Raw genomic sequence first — 14,883 nt, 5'->3', positions numbered from 1 at the left:
TTGGGAGTCATCGAGTGCTAACCTCATCAAATAATACTGAGGTAATGATTACTCAATGATGACCATGCTTTTTTAATATTAATGGTGCTAAGGTAAGCATCATTATTAATAGGTCTCGGATTTAAACAAATGCATAAGCCTTAGTATTACACTGACAGAACTCAGAGCAAATGATAAAACCGGTGGATAAATACTAGAAGAAGAATATCATAGAGAAAATGACTTTTTTGACTTAGGCCAACAGAGACTAAGCAACCATCTATAGAACAACTATCCATAACACCCTTAGCAACACATTAAAACCCACTCAAAATGCATAGCAAAAATGCAAAAAACAACAACAACACCGTAGTACGGCATTGTGCCGGTGAGATTTCTATGAAAAACGACACAAAGAAAATATTTTAAATGTTATCACTCTTACTCGTCGTTGCAGCATATGTGCAAAATGAAATACTGAAGTAAAATAATAGTAGAGATATTATGCAATATATGAATTATTATTCATACTTATTTATTTAAATGTATTTAATAATCAGTTTATAGCATTAAATGAATTCAAAGGGCTTTACATAAAACTGACTACAAATAATAATAAAAGGTCCATGAGAAAAAGAAAAAAATAATAACAATAAAGAGTAATAATAGTTATAAGTAATAATAGATTTAATGTATTAAAAAGGGCAAAGAAAAGAAAATAGAAATACAATTAAAGTCCTCAGTCAGTTAATACACATCTAAATAGGCCTATGTGTTTTTATTCTGGATTAAAATAAAATAAAATAATTACAAAGTAATAAATAAATAAAAAAAATGCATTAGAATGTTAATCTATAAAGATTTCCACTCTTTCTTTGCTTGGATCAAACTCAGTAGCATTGCGAGTTATGATCTTGTCATGTGTGTTTCCATGCGGTTCAGCAGTGTGTTGTGTTGTGATGAAGTCAACCCTCTGCTCTGCCTTCCCATCATCCCTCATCTTCCGACTAATCAGGCCTCTGCTTTGCTTCTCGCTGCCTCATTAGCGAACTGTAACGATGTTTTGCTCAAATACATTTTGCTTAGGCTGGCGGTATATCCTTATCCCCTAGTCTGTTTATCTCCCACCCTTGATTTACATTTCAGTGAGTAGGTGTTTGTGGCGATTGAGTAAACACCTTGTGTGGCAGTGTTTATATAGCGGTCGAGTCAAGATTGTTGTGTTTACGCGATAAGGCCAAATCATATTCTTAATTGACACAGAGACTCTACCGGTTGTCTATATTAAAATAAAACCGAGCCAAAATTCACAGTGTTGAGATATTAATGACATTATTTTTGTATTCCAGGGGTTTAGCTTTGAAACTGGACATAAACTTGTATGTGAAGCAGGAGACGTCTGTGAGCTTAACTGTAGACTGTAACAAATGGTTTTTCTAAGTTGTGAATAAAACTAAGATAACTGGAGTATGTTTTACAAGTTTTCATGTTTAATTCAATGTGTTACTTGCCATTTCTTTGTAGCTATTTGTGAAATTCACTTGCAATTTCTGAGTTGTTTCAAAGTAAATCCAACACCACATATTTTTCAGTGTAGGCCAGTTTTATGCTTAGTTATGCTGTAGTTCTCAGAGGAAGGATTTGAGCTGCAAATCTTGCTGTCAGCATGTGGTCATCTTTGGGAGAAAACCGCAATTTTCTGTAGCTCAGAATAGCTCTGATTCTCATTCAAATTAGTTTTGTGGTGTATAAATGAACGTGTGTGTGTGTGTGTGTGTGTGTGTGTGTGTGTGTGTGTGAGAGAGAGAGAGAGAGAGAGAGAGAGAGAGAGAGAGAGAGAGAGAGAGAGAGAGAGAGAGAGAGAGGGGGGGGGCGAAAAGTCACTTCGAGGCTTCTAATGATCTTCCTACACACCTTGTTTATGATCTGAAATGTTAGTTCAGTGCTCTGGGAATGTGTGTATACAGTAGGTGTGTATTGATGTTTATAGTCTGTGTGAATGTACATGCCTAAATGTACCTGTGCCCAAAAGTTGTGGCAGGGGAGAAGGTGTGTGCATGTATGTGGTGTGTCAGAGACACATATCGCCAACCGTCATTTGTTGCAAACTCATAATCTGTCATGCAGATAGGATGAGAAACCAGATCACAACCAATTTAAACTGTCCAGCGAGGGCTTTCAGACAGATTTTTAAAAGAAAACATGAGTGTGCATGAGCTTTCCGCTTTTTTAAGATACGTTTTGGAGAAATGCTGGTGACAGTGTACAGGGCTGGTTTGGGTTGGCGGAAAGAATCCCTGGCGTAAATCCAACCTGACAAATCTTAAACTTACATAGCTCCTCATAATCTTCAGTGGTTTGGTTTCACATTGGTGTTCACCCCAAAATTAAAATTCATCATTTAAATGTAAATAGCATGTAAATAACTGCCCACTGATAACAGCACACATGTATTTACTATGGTATAACAAAATCTTAATAGTGTCACACTATACCTATGGGTGTACCGTCATACCACCAGCAATACTCAGTCATAATATGCATATTCTATAAACTTAAACACACTGTACAATTGTTTTGCCATCTAAAAAGTATACATTATGTGGTAACATCTAAATTGACTTCAAGTCAAAGAAATTATTTAATATTTTTCTACAAACTTGAAAATATTGGGATAAACCAATGAAAGTAATTTTTATTGATCAAATCAAGTAGAAATATCTCTTAAAGTAACTGTTGAAGTCACGACTGTTTAGGTTTTGTTCATGTTTTCATGTTCTCAGTTTATATTTTCATGTCTTTTATTTTGAAGTTCATGTTTACTGGGTCACCTGTTCATGTCATGTGATTCCTTGTCATGTGTCATGTTCTGATTTGTTCCTTAGTACGTGTCTTGTTTTCATTGGTTACTTTGTTGCATGTGTCGTGTTCTCATTGGTTCTTGTTTTATTAGTTATGTCTGTTCATGGTTGCCGTGTCACTTTGTCATGTATTGAAGAATAGTATGCTGTTCCATGTCATTGTTTATTGTTAAGTTCATAGTTTATGATTTTTGTTCATGTCAGGAATGAGTTTCTTTTGTTTCACAGGTTTGAATCTTCACTATTGTGAATAAACGGTTCTCCTTTAACCATCATTTTTGTCTTCTCAATGTAAGCTAGCGTTAGAGCTGACATGATAAAATCATAGGAACGACAACCGTTTTTTTTTTTTTTTGCCCCAATTAACAGTGCAGCCCGTGATGAGTAGCAGGACATTTTGTCAGTTGCCATGTAGCTCCGCCCACAGTGAAAAATCCCTATGTTGTATATTAAACATAATTTTGTAATAAGCAGTGATTTTGTTTTGTCGCTCAGTAGTTTCCATTTCAGTGGAAAGATGTTACTTGTCACTGGACTTAAGACACGTGATATAAAAGAACATTGCTGATTTTAATAGAATAAAATGACTGTGTTCATGCTTTTCAATAGACGGAAATAAAAATTATATTACAAACTTGCTTTTACCAGAGAAACACACTGAATGACTAATGACCTTTGAAATGTTTCACAATAGTCAGAGTGGGAAAATAAGCCGAAGCTGATGTTTCAATACAATATTTGCTATGACACTTGAACTGTTACCTTTTCCTGAGATGTGTTGCTGCATGTATAGGAAGATTAATATTGTTTTCATTTCAGTCAAGGCCTTGTAGCTGTGGGGGGAAAACTAGGATGAGTAATTAAGCCCTCTGTGTTTTCTCAACATGTGTTTACTCTCTCTGTAAAGAGAAGGCAAGTTGTGGCTGAAGTCCACTGTGTTATCAGTGTAGACATTGTCAACAAATCAACTGACAGTACGGTAAATATGTAGGATACGTATAGAAGAGTAAACACAAACACACACACACATTTTCATGTTTTATGGGGACTTTCCATAGACATAATGATTTTTATAATGTACAAACTGTATATTCAATCCCTAACCCTAAACACAACCATCACAGAAAACTTTCTGCATTTTTATATTTTCAAAAAGCAAAAAATGTTCAAGCTGTTTTCCTCATGGGGACCAAAAATGTCCCCAGAAGGACAAGGGTTTCTGATATTGCAATCATTGTATCCCCATAACGTAAGGTTTACTAGGACCACACACACAAACAAATGTATCAAACACAGTGTGTATGTACACAGTGTCTGTGCAAGTACCCACATATAATTAGCATGATAATACTTCTTGAAGAATACATAATAATATACATTCGTGTTTGAGGTCAGTAAAAAAAATTCTTATGCTCATCAAGGCTGTATTCATTTAATCAAAAATACAGTAAAAACATTAATATTGTAAAACATTATTACTCTTTTTTAAATAACTGTGTTTTGTTTGAATATATTTTAAAATGTAAGTTATTCCTGTAATGGCAAAGCTGAATTTTCAGCATAATTACTCCAGTCTTCATGATCCTTCAGAAGAAATCATTCTGATATGCTGATTTTATGCCCAAGAATCCTTTCTTATTATTATCAATGTTGAAAATGGTTGTTTTGCTCAATAGTTTTGTGGGAGCATGATAAAACAAATTCAGGATTGTTTGATGAATAGAAAGTTCCGGGTGGGTCTCCACAGTTTGTAGTGTGTGTGTGTGTGTGTGTGTGTCACTACTCACTGCTCCTAATGTGTGTGCACTTACTTGGATGGGTTAAAACTTGGCCTTCACGTCATGTCACATATTTTAAATAGAAATGTCAATATTATATAATATCAATATAAAATATAATTTATCATTTAATTTTTTTGACATGCACTTATAATGTCTTATTATATACCAAAATCGACTGTTAATGTATTTATTATATCAGTATATGTATGCTATATTAATTATTTTAATTATTTGACTTATGTTATTTGTCATAGTTTTTATGACGATTTAGCACCTTCTCTGTGTCAGACTTCTTGAATTAGAAAGTTTTTGTTGCTGGACATTTTTATTTATTTTTTTGTAAATGTTTACATTGTGAATTAAACACTTTTATTTGGAAAGTTTAAGAAAAACCTTAAAATCTTGGTCATTAGTCAAATTTTTTAATTGAATGGATATTTGCACTCTATTTTCACATTCTTAAACCTTTTCACAACAGCAGCTGTGTAAAATATCCTAACGTAGACACAATGGCTTTATTTACCTCTCACAATGCAAAATATTCCTGAAGTTTCCTTTGTGTGTAACACTTTTTCCCTCTCGCCGTCCTGCAGACTCCTCCGGTCAGCTCTCGTCGCCTCCTTTGAGCTCCTCCATGGGTCACCGAGGCATCAGTAACCATCCTCTGCACCAGCCCCTGCTCAGCCCGTCTGCCATGAGCTCCAGCCCGGGTCAGCTGCACTCGCCCATCAACGGCCTGTCCTCGCCGTTCCCCGTCATCAGCTCGCCCTTGGGCCATCCCTCCATGAGCGGCCCGTCCTCCACCAGCATGTCCTTCAGACCCAGTCTAAGCCCACAGGTAAGACATCACTGCATTTACTCTGGACTTATTTAACAGCTTCAGCATCAATTGCTGAGAATTTCCAAGTGCTATTGCAGATTCTTTCAGAGGTATGCATTATGCAACCAATCAATATTTTTTTTCCGACATGTTCTCAGGCTCAGCTTGAACTGAATTTTTCTGCTCAATTGGCTAAACTTGACCTGAACTCTGCTGGAAATTAAAGATCTATTTTAAAGAGTCTGATTGCTCAAATGGGCTTGATTAGATGGTGCACAAAATCACACACAGGGACTCGAACATTTATTCAAATCTTTACCTCATTTATTGAGCCATTCATCCAATTTAGTAAGGTTTTGAAAAACTGCTTTTAACAAGCTTTTCTTGCTACAATGAGACATGGTCATCTGCTTGTTCAAAGCAAATGTAATTGATGTGGCAATAGGAGCGAAGGCTGTCTGCATAACTCATGACAAATGCTAGTAATTATAAAGTTTGGACATTCAAGGTATTTAGAACTACATAAATAGTTTCATTGTATTTTCCATATGGCATACATGCATACACACTTGCATTTTATACACAGTGTAGCTCATTAATTTGATCAATCAGAGTTTAGTGGCCTCAATTTCGCTTTTCTTTCGTGCTGCAGTCTTCCGCTTATTCACAGAAAATCTAATCAATTCGGCATCAGTGCTATCAGCTTTATGATTGGGTTTTATTTAATAACACATAGCTTAAAAAGTTCTGCTGAAGCAGCGTTTTATTGGTGGAAAATGCAGCTTCTTGTAAACATTTTGTGGTGTTATTGGATTTCTGTTAAATCCCTCTCACTATGAGCGGGGTTTTATGAGACATCATACAAGGAATATAACAGTTTCCAAGTGATGTAATTCCACTTTTGTATTATAATTGTCTACATTTGTTTTCCAGGAAAGTTGCTTAGATTAATATTTTATATTTAAGGATACATGTAGGTGGTTGACTTGAGCCTTTTTTTTAAAAGGTACCTAGATAAGAAATAAACCGATAAATGTTTAAAATAGGCATTTGTGCTCAGGCATTTAGAGCAGAACATGTTGTTCACCGTCTATGCATTAGTAAATGAAAAAAAAAAGATTAGAGTGAATGCAGGTGGAACTCTTTCTGTTTTTAAACTCTGATTGCCTACATCAGTGCTATTAATCAATGCTAGTTTTAAGTAATTGAAAAATAGACACAGACATAAAGATGATTAAACTTAAATGTTCACGTTATCAGTTGGCATATTCAGGGCTGTTGTCAGGGGTTCATAACATTCATAAGATAAAATAAAATGACATTAAATCATATGATGGGACTGAATTTTGAATACACATAAAGAGTAAATTAGTGACGCATAGAATGTATTTAATATAAGAAACATTAAAGAAAACAATATTTGCATTTGATTAAAATTACTGACTTTTTCAGCTTGAAATGGGTATCATTAAAGGTGTTAGTTATTTAAGAAAAAAATAGATAGAATAAAGATAAAGTAAATGGATGAGAACAATAAGGCAAAAGCTATATTCAAAGTGCAAGTTGCTATATATTTCAGTGATTGTGTCACCATTAGTCAGAATATTGTTTAATTATAATTTGTCAATTTGTTAGAATTAACATAAATAATTATAAGACACGACACTGTCACAGTTATCTGGACTCATTCATCTTTAGTTTAACTTTTCTTTCAGTTTTGTTTTCACATGTGTTCCTTTGTTCGAGTTTTCCCGCCAATCATCAGTTCCCATGGACACTTATCAGATCATCACACATGTTCGCCATCTCCTCATTATCACTATTTCAGTTTCTCACCTTCATTCTGTGTTTGTCGGTTGTTGTTTGTGCGTGCGTTACACATGCTGTTACGTTGCCTTCCTCTTCGTGGATTACCTGAGTTTGTTTTCATTTAAAGACCCTTTTGTTCATTGAAACCCCTTTGAAGTCTCCTTCATCCGCATCATCTTCATCTTGTGACAGAACAACCGACCAAATGGAACATGCAGTAAGATTTTCTGTTTTGGCTCCTGAGAGCCAGGATTTTTTAACCTTCAATGGACAATTCTGCCTTCTTGCCGTGACCAGCCCCTTTGACGACGAGACCCTGCAGTCACAGTTCTGGATCGGGGCGAATTACAATCACCCCGTAGACCTGCCAGACACCTCTAGATTCTGGAGAATGTTTACCCCCTGTCCAGAACACACCCGGACACAGAGTCCGTTCCACCACCATCAACCACGGATGAAATGTGTGAGCCCCCTGCAGACGGAGAGCTGCCACACGTCAGCCAGTGCCCGAAGATAAAAGGTCAGCGTGGACCTTCGCCCCGGAAGAGGAGCCCTCCAGTGAGTCTGACCAGGGGTGTGAGCCCACGACGTCAGTGGCCGAGGGTATTTTGGTGGATTTTGAGACTGAGGACTGGCTGATTGACTTCAGTGCGGAGGTATCGTCTCCCACCCTATCCCACCCCATTTCGGGAATTTTCAACACTGTTCCTAGACAGCACCACTGACTGTATGAACTTTCTTCCTGTTTCCTCTGAACCTTCATCGCTGTTTCTGTCGGTCATCAGTTCCCATGGATCATCACACCTGTTTGTCATCTCCTCATTATCACTGTCTATTTAAGATTCTCACCTTCATTCTGTGTTTGTCGGTTATTGTTTGTGTGCGTGTTACACACGCTCTTATGTTGCCTTAATCTTCATGGATTATCTGAGTTTGTTTTCATTAAAATACCCTTTTGTTCATTGAAACCTTTTTGAACTGTCCCTCATCATCTTCATCTTGTGACATGTATAGTGTTAGTGTGTCGATATGTTTTGTTGTCTGACAAACTATTTACAGTACTAAATAATAATGAGGTGTATAGGTTTGATTTAAAATGTCAATAATTATTTGTTATTCTTTAAGTAAAATACAGGATATAGAATGTCACATCTTATTGCTTTTTTGTTGCTTGTCTTATTAAATGCTTTTCATAGTAGCCAATTGTCATTTGATTTAAAATATTGTGTCCGTGTAAAGTGAAGAACATAAGGGCATGTAGAGCAACATAATATAATTGACTGATTAAATGTTTTGATCCCTGCTGATTTTTTTTCATTGCACTAGAGTTTGTAGAACCGCTCTGTATGAGTGTGTTTGAATTACAAATCATTAATGTATAACTTTAAATCTGTAGAGATAAGTAAGATGGATTTAAGTCAGACTTTGGCACAGTGAGATCATTGAGTGCCTGCCAGAGACATTGAGAATTAGTAAAACCATTTAGTGTAACTAGTCATATCAAATAACAGCCTTTTATAAATTCATTTGAAGACCGTGGGGTGTTATCAGACACCAGATGGTATGTGAGAACTGAAATCCCTGCAATACAGTTTAAGATTAACCACACACTATACTCGTTAGGGACACGTTATTTTAAAGGATTTCGTCTGATCATTTATTTCCCCCTTATATCACCTCCCTTCCACTACCAGTAGTAAAGTGTTCAGTCGTTACTGTTGTACCCCGAAATGGAAACAAGTTCCTACTAAAAACAACTTTGTTGGCATAATTTTTTTTTTTTTTTTTTTTACCACCTCATGTCAGACAGCTTTAATTTGGCTGCTAAATGGAGTGGGGGCGTTTCACATTAATGGTGTTGCCTTAAGTAATGGTGGTTGGGCTTAAGGAGAGGCGTCTTGGAGGTGCCCTGGCCCCCATTCATCCTCATTAGCCCCGTCAGAGTGCTTGATCTCTGACCGCATGGTGTCAAACACGGCCTTAGTGTGCCACATGGGCTTTCTACGTTTTATTGGAACGCTAAATGGGTTCAGAAGAGGCCCGGTTGGGGCCTGGTCAGGGCCCAATCGCACAGGAAATGAGCTGGCTTGTTAAAATCTGCAGTTTAGCCATGTGGTGTGTGTCAGAATGAAACTCTTTTGAACACCCTGCCAGTTCAATCTTCTAATACACAAAGACAGATACACATTTCTACATTTATGCATGTAATGTTCAAAAGTTTGGGATCAGTAAGATTTTTAAAGGTTTTGAAAGAAAATTCTTATGTTCATCAAAGCTGCATTTATTGGTATATAGACAAAAACAGTATATTATTGTAAATTATTATTAGTTTAAAATAACAGTTTTTTTGTTTTTTATTTTCACTACCATACTAATGCTTAGTAATATTGTGAAATATGATCACAATTTATTACAATTTAACATAATGTTTTTTGTTTTAATATGTTTAATATGTTTAATATATATATATATATATATATATATATATATATATATATATATATATATATATATTCCTGTGATGGCAAAGCTGATATTTTTCAAATAAAAATATTTCGTAACATTATAAAAGTCTTTACTGCACCACCTACCAATATAGACCATGGATTTAAATGACATTTAACTAGGTACATTTTGTTTTGTTAAATTTCTATTGCTCATATTTAAAGGTCCCCTGACATGGGGTTATTTTATTATTTTATGTTTATTATTTTTATTTATTATGTTTCCTGGGTTGCCCTTATAATGTTAGTATGTTTTTTAGATCAAAAACAGTCATAATTTAGAAATAAAAGGCCATTTTCCTAGCCTGATTTTAGCCTCTGATTTGAACGCTCTGTTTGAAGGGGCGTGTCTGCTGTGGGATTCAGTGTAGCCAGCCACTGCTGTGATTGGCTGCTGTGGGATTCAGTGTAACCGGCCACTGCTGTGATTGGCTGCTGTGGGATTCTGTCGAACCGGCCACTGCTGTGATTGGCTGCTGTGGGATTCAGTGTAACCGGCCACTGCTGTGATTGGCTGACATGCTTGCATATGAAATAGCTATGTATTACATGCGAAACTTTCTCGAATACTTTTACTACAGCTATTATACGTTTTTACTATTATCGAGATTAACGAATCGTGAGAAGTTTTTAAAGTATTTAGATCTATTCCCATCACATAAAATGTTGCCGTGATGAGCATTGAGCAAGCAGATGACAGTCTGTTGATCGCGAGAATGAAGATCTTATCATTGCAACGCAGTTTCTGCACTCTCTCTAATGCTTTCCCCAATGCAAACACGATGATGTAGGCTACATACAGTAAGAGCTTCGTTGTGCAGTGTAACGTGCGTCATTGATTTCATAACGAGTTGTCCAGATAAACTCGCGCTGTGTGGAAAGATTGTTCTTTGATCGCTTTCTGTATAATTTGTTCAGAATTTAAATACGATTATTTTCATCCTACTAAAAGAAACGATGTGAAGTTGATATTTTAGTCACTGGCTTGACTTACTGATGCATAAACAGCATTGAACGATTTTGAGAGAAAGATTAACTTACCTGTCTGAACTTGAACAATTAGGCTACACATCAGAAATTGTTGCTTGGTAGCTCGATCGATTTATTTTCAGACGTTCATCGAGTTGAGGAAACAGTCGTCGGTGAAATGTTTGGACCACACAAAACTTTGGGAAGTTGTGTCGGCGCATTTCCATAGAAAATAAAATTAACCCATTGTTTCTTCAGAGGCTCGGATGAAGGAACTAAAAAATACTTTTGTGTTCATTTGTACATCCGAACACTGATCAACTGCCTGCTTCGCTCGTTTGCAAGCCATGATATCTCTCGAGGAAAAACTCAAATCTCAAAGCTATTTCTCTAGGAAAAACTAAAATCGCGCCGGCGCGTTCGTACTTCCTGTTCCTAGTTCGTTTTCTCATGGGCGAGCCAAATTCTCCGGGCGGGCAAAGCAGAGAAAGGGGAGGTAACCGGAGATTCAAGATCAGCGCGTCTGAGCTGCAGAGAAGAGAAAAATAGCCAAAGCTCGGTTTACACCGATTGAAAATTCTAGACACGAGGGGACCAACTACAGGCTAGGGGAACTAATATTAATGTTAAAAATGAAAACAGTGAAAATTTCATGTCAGGGGACCTTTAAGGATTTAAAAAAAGGGACCTCAGTCAATATCATAGAGCTCTTTTGTCTTGGGCCAGCAAGAACAACTTAGCAACCACCCAGAATACCCTAGCAACCACATAGCAATGTCCCTGCAACTACGCACTCTAGCATAATGACGGCTAGAGTTTTCACCAAGCAAGCACCAGTCACATTTTCTTTGGGAATTATAAAATCCTTTGTTTAAAAATCCAATCTAGAATGTAAATATGATTAAACCGAGTTTCATTATAGTTTTTAGGATAGAACCTCCAATGCATTTGTGGTAAATCCCCCATCATTTCTCAATATAAATGTTTATGCAGCATCATACAGAAAAAGGTTTATAGCATAATTCAGAGCACAGATGATATTTTGGGCATGTTTATGGTCAGTGACTGATGTGCGCTGCATCTCATGACTGTGCAATGCAGCAACACAAGTTTGTGGACCGATTTAACCATTCTAAAATCTCTACACACAAAGCAACAGCATGAGATGGTCACATGGCACATGTGATCTGTCTTCTAATAGCCATGTGGGCTCTACCTCTACAGTGTAAGACGCGATAATAAAATGTATTTTCTCCCTGTTCATTATGTCTGTCTCCATCACTCTGGACATGCTACTTATTTTAATTTGGTTGTCATAGACTGTTATACAAATGCCAGTCATTCACTCTTTCCACGGGATTATAAGAGAAAGTTTTGCTTTATGGAAAGTCTTGATGCTTTCACAATTATTTCTACCTGAAGGATCATGCCCACATTTTTTACATAACTCAAAAAGGAGTTATCAAGATGTCAAAGCTTTTTCCATGTATTCTTTTCCATGAAGTTCAGTTCTCTGAGAAATAAGACCTAAATAACCTAAATCTAATCTTGTCTTTTCTCGTTTATTTTCTCTTCTCGTCTCTTTTTTTCCTCTCGATTCTTTTATTTCTTTTCTTGTTTCTTTTCTCGTTTCTGTTCTCTTCTTTTCTCGTTCTTTTTCGTTTTCTTTTCTCCTTTAGTTTCTTTTCTCATTTCTTTTCTTTTCTTTTCTCTTTTCCTATCTTTTCTTTTCTTTTCTTGTTTTGTTTAAATGAATTTTTTTCTCGTTTCGTTTCTCGTTTCTTTTTAGTTTCTTTTCTCGTTTCTTTTCTCGTTTCTTTTCTCGTCTCATTTCTCGTTGCTCTTCTCGTTTTCGTTTCTTTTCTCGTTTCGTTTCACGTTTCTCTTCTCATTTCTCGCTTTTTTTCTCTTTTCGTTCTGTTCACCATGTGAGCCAGGACCATCACTGGTGCCACCTCAAATTAAACATGGTTGTGTGATGCATCGGATTCCTACATTTCCACATTTGACAGATGTTTTTATCCAAACTTACAGTTAATCCAATCTGTACCTTGGTGTTGCTAGCACCGTGCTCTACTTTTTAAGGATGCCTTTATACTTGGTTCGATTGCCTGGTCCAAACTCGATTACCCCCTCGATTACCTCGATTACAGAATGGCACTTGGGTCTATCTGCTGCGAATGTACTGCAAATGTTCTAAAGAATGTCTATTTCTACTGAAGGCGAGCCAAAATTATATATATATCAGTCAGGCTTGTCAGGAAAGTGAGTGAGAACACACAAAACGTCTCGGTTACGGATGTAACCCTCGTTCCCTGAGTAGGGAACGGAGACGTTCCGTCGGATGACGACGAATGGGGGTTTCGCTTAGAAGCCAATCAACTTCAAATACTTCAAAACGAGCCAATGGCAAAGAAATGCCATGGGTCTGCGGAATTTGCATAGCGTAACTCCGCCTCACCTCGTGAGTATATAAGGAGAACGCTGGCAGCAAACCGGCATGTTTCTTCGCTGAGGAGCCAACCTGAGTTCAGGCGATCCCCGCGGTACAGCGGAAGTGGCAGGAAGACGGAACGTCTCCGTTCCCTACACAGGGAACGAGGGTTACATCCGTAACCGAGACGTTCCCTTTCGTTGTCACTCCGAGTTCCGTCGGATGACGACGAATGGGGATACCAGTCTAATCACGCCACTTCTCGGCTGTCTTCCAGTGCCCTGCGTAAATCTGAGATCCCTGTCGTGAGACTAGCACGGACGAAGGACTCCTATTTAACACAGGAATACCAAGGTACACTGGGGAGCATATCCCAGGTCTTAGGGAAGTATGCAATTACTGCCAACCCAGAGGGGGGGACTTAGAAATACACATATGACCCGAGGGATGCATATGGGGAATCACTGGGGTATCCAGCCGCAGGTGGAATATTTCAACCCCAGGGGTGGCAAGGTGGCTTGCCAAGGGAAAGACACATGCTCAGAGAGGCTTACAGTGGGAATACACATGTGGGGGTAGCTCCGGGAGGTACCATGCACACGGGAGGCACCTAGCCGACGCGCAGGCAAGAGACACTGGCGCCGACGTCAGGAGTGCTGGAGGAACTCAGGGCTTTCGGAGAAGCTCACCTGAGGAGAATATCGCACGTATCCAGTCCGTGGAGTGGAGTGGCGAGCAAGCGAAGACACCTGAGCGGGTCCGGTACTAGCTGGTTGAAGCGAGTACATGAGAGGACACTGGCTCCACTCGGAGATTGTAGAATCTGGCGAATGTGTTAGGTGTCGCCCAGCCTGCAGCTCTGCAGATGTCTGTTAGCGAGGCGCCATGCGCTAGAGCCCAAGAGGATGCCACACTCCGGGTGGAGTGGGCAGTCACACCAAGGGGGCACGGTCGACCTTGCTGCTGGTATGCCAAAGCAATGGCGTCCACTATCCAGTGAGACAACCTTTGCTTGGAGAGAGCCTTTCCCTTCAGCTTCCCACCATAGCAGACAAAGAGCTGGTCTGAGGTCCTGAAACACTGCGTTCTGTCTACATAGATGCGGAGAGCACGTACTGGACAGAGCAGTGCCAAGGCTGGGTCTGCCTCCTCCGGGGGCAGCGCTTGCAGGTTCACCACCTGGTCCCGGAAGGGAGTGGTAGGAACCTTGGGCACATATCCAGGCCGGGGTCTCAGGATCACGTGAGAGTAAGCCGGCCCGAATTCCAGGCACGCTTCGTCAACGGAGAATGCGTGCAGGTCCCCTACCCTCTTGATGGAGGCCAATGCAGTCAGAAGCGCCGTCTTCATTGACAGGAAGTTAAGCTCGACTGACTGTAAAGGCTCAAAGGGAGCACTACGCAGGGCGGATAAGACCACTGCGAGGTCCCAAGAGGGAACGAGAGGAGGGCGAGGAGGATTCAGTCTCCTCGCTCCTCTCAGGAACCTGACGATCAGGTCATGCTTCCCCACCGACTTACCTTCTATAAGATCATGCTGTGCGGCAATAGCGGCGACATAGACCTTGAGGGTGGAGGGAGACAGCCTTCGCTCCAACCCCTCTTGAAGGAAGGAAAGCACGACGTTGATCGAACATCTCCGGGGGTCTTCTCGGTGAGAAGAGCACCAGTTGACGAAGAGGTTCCACTTCAACGCATAGAGGTGTCTCGTGGACGACGCTCTAGCG

The 14,883-nt window shown here is 38.9% G+C and overlaps 1 protein-coding gene across 3 annotated transcripts in view; it reads left to right on the top strand.

Annotated features, from left to right (window-relative positions):
* Window positions 1-14,883, top strand: part of rxrab (retinoid x receptor, alpha b) — an 82,500-nt gene that overhangs the window by 41,858 nt on the left and 25,759 nt on the right. For 2 of the 3 annotated variants that reach the window (XM_056236622.1, XM_056236614.1), the window contains one exon: window positions 5,215-5,459. In XM_056236622.1, coding sequence (XP_056092597.1) covers window positions 5,215-5,459 — 245 coding nt within the window. Of the gene's footprint in view, window positions 1-5,214; window positions 5,460-14,883 lie in introns of those variants that run through there. The other variant, XM_056236631.1, reaches the window with a different exon arrangement.

The sequence above is a fragment of the Rhinichthys klamathensis genome, unplaced genomic scaffold, assembly GCF_029890125.1.
Source record: "Rhinichthys klamathensis goyatoka isolate OS25496 unplaced genomic scaffold, OSU_Roscu_1.1 h1tg000019l_1, whole genome shotgun sequence".
NCBI classification, from domain to species: domain Eukaryota; kingdom Metazoa; phylum Chordata; class Actinopteri; order Cypriniformes; family Leuciscidae; genus Rhinichthys; species Rhinichthys klamathensis.
This window is presented reverse-complemented; position numbering and strand designations above follow the sequence as displayed.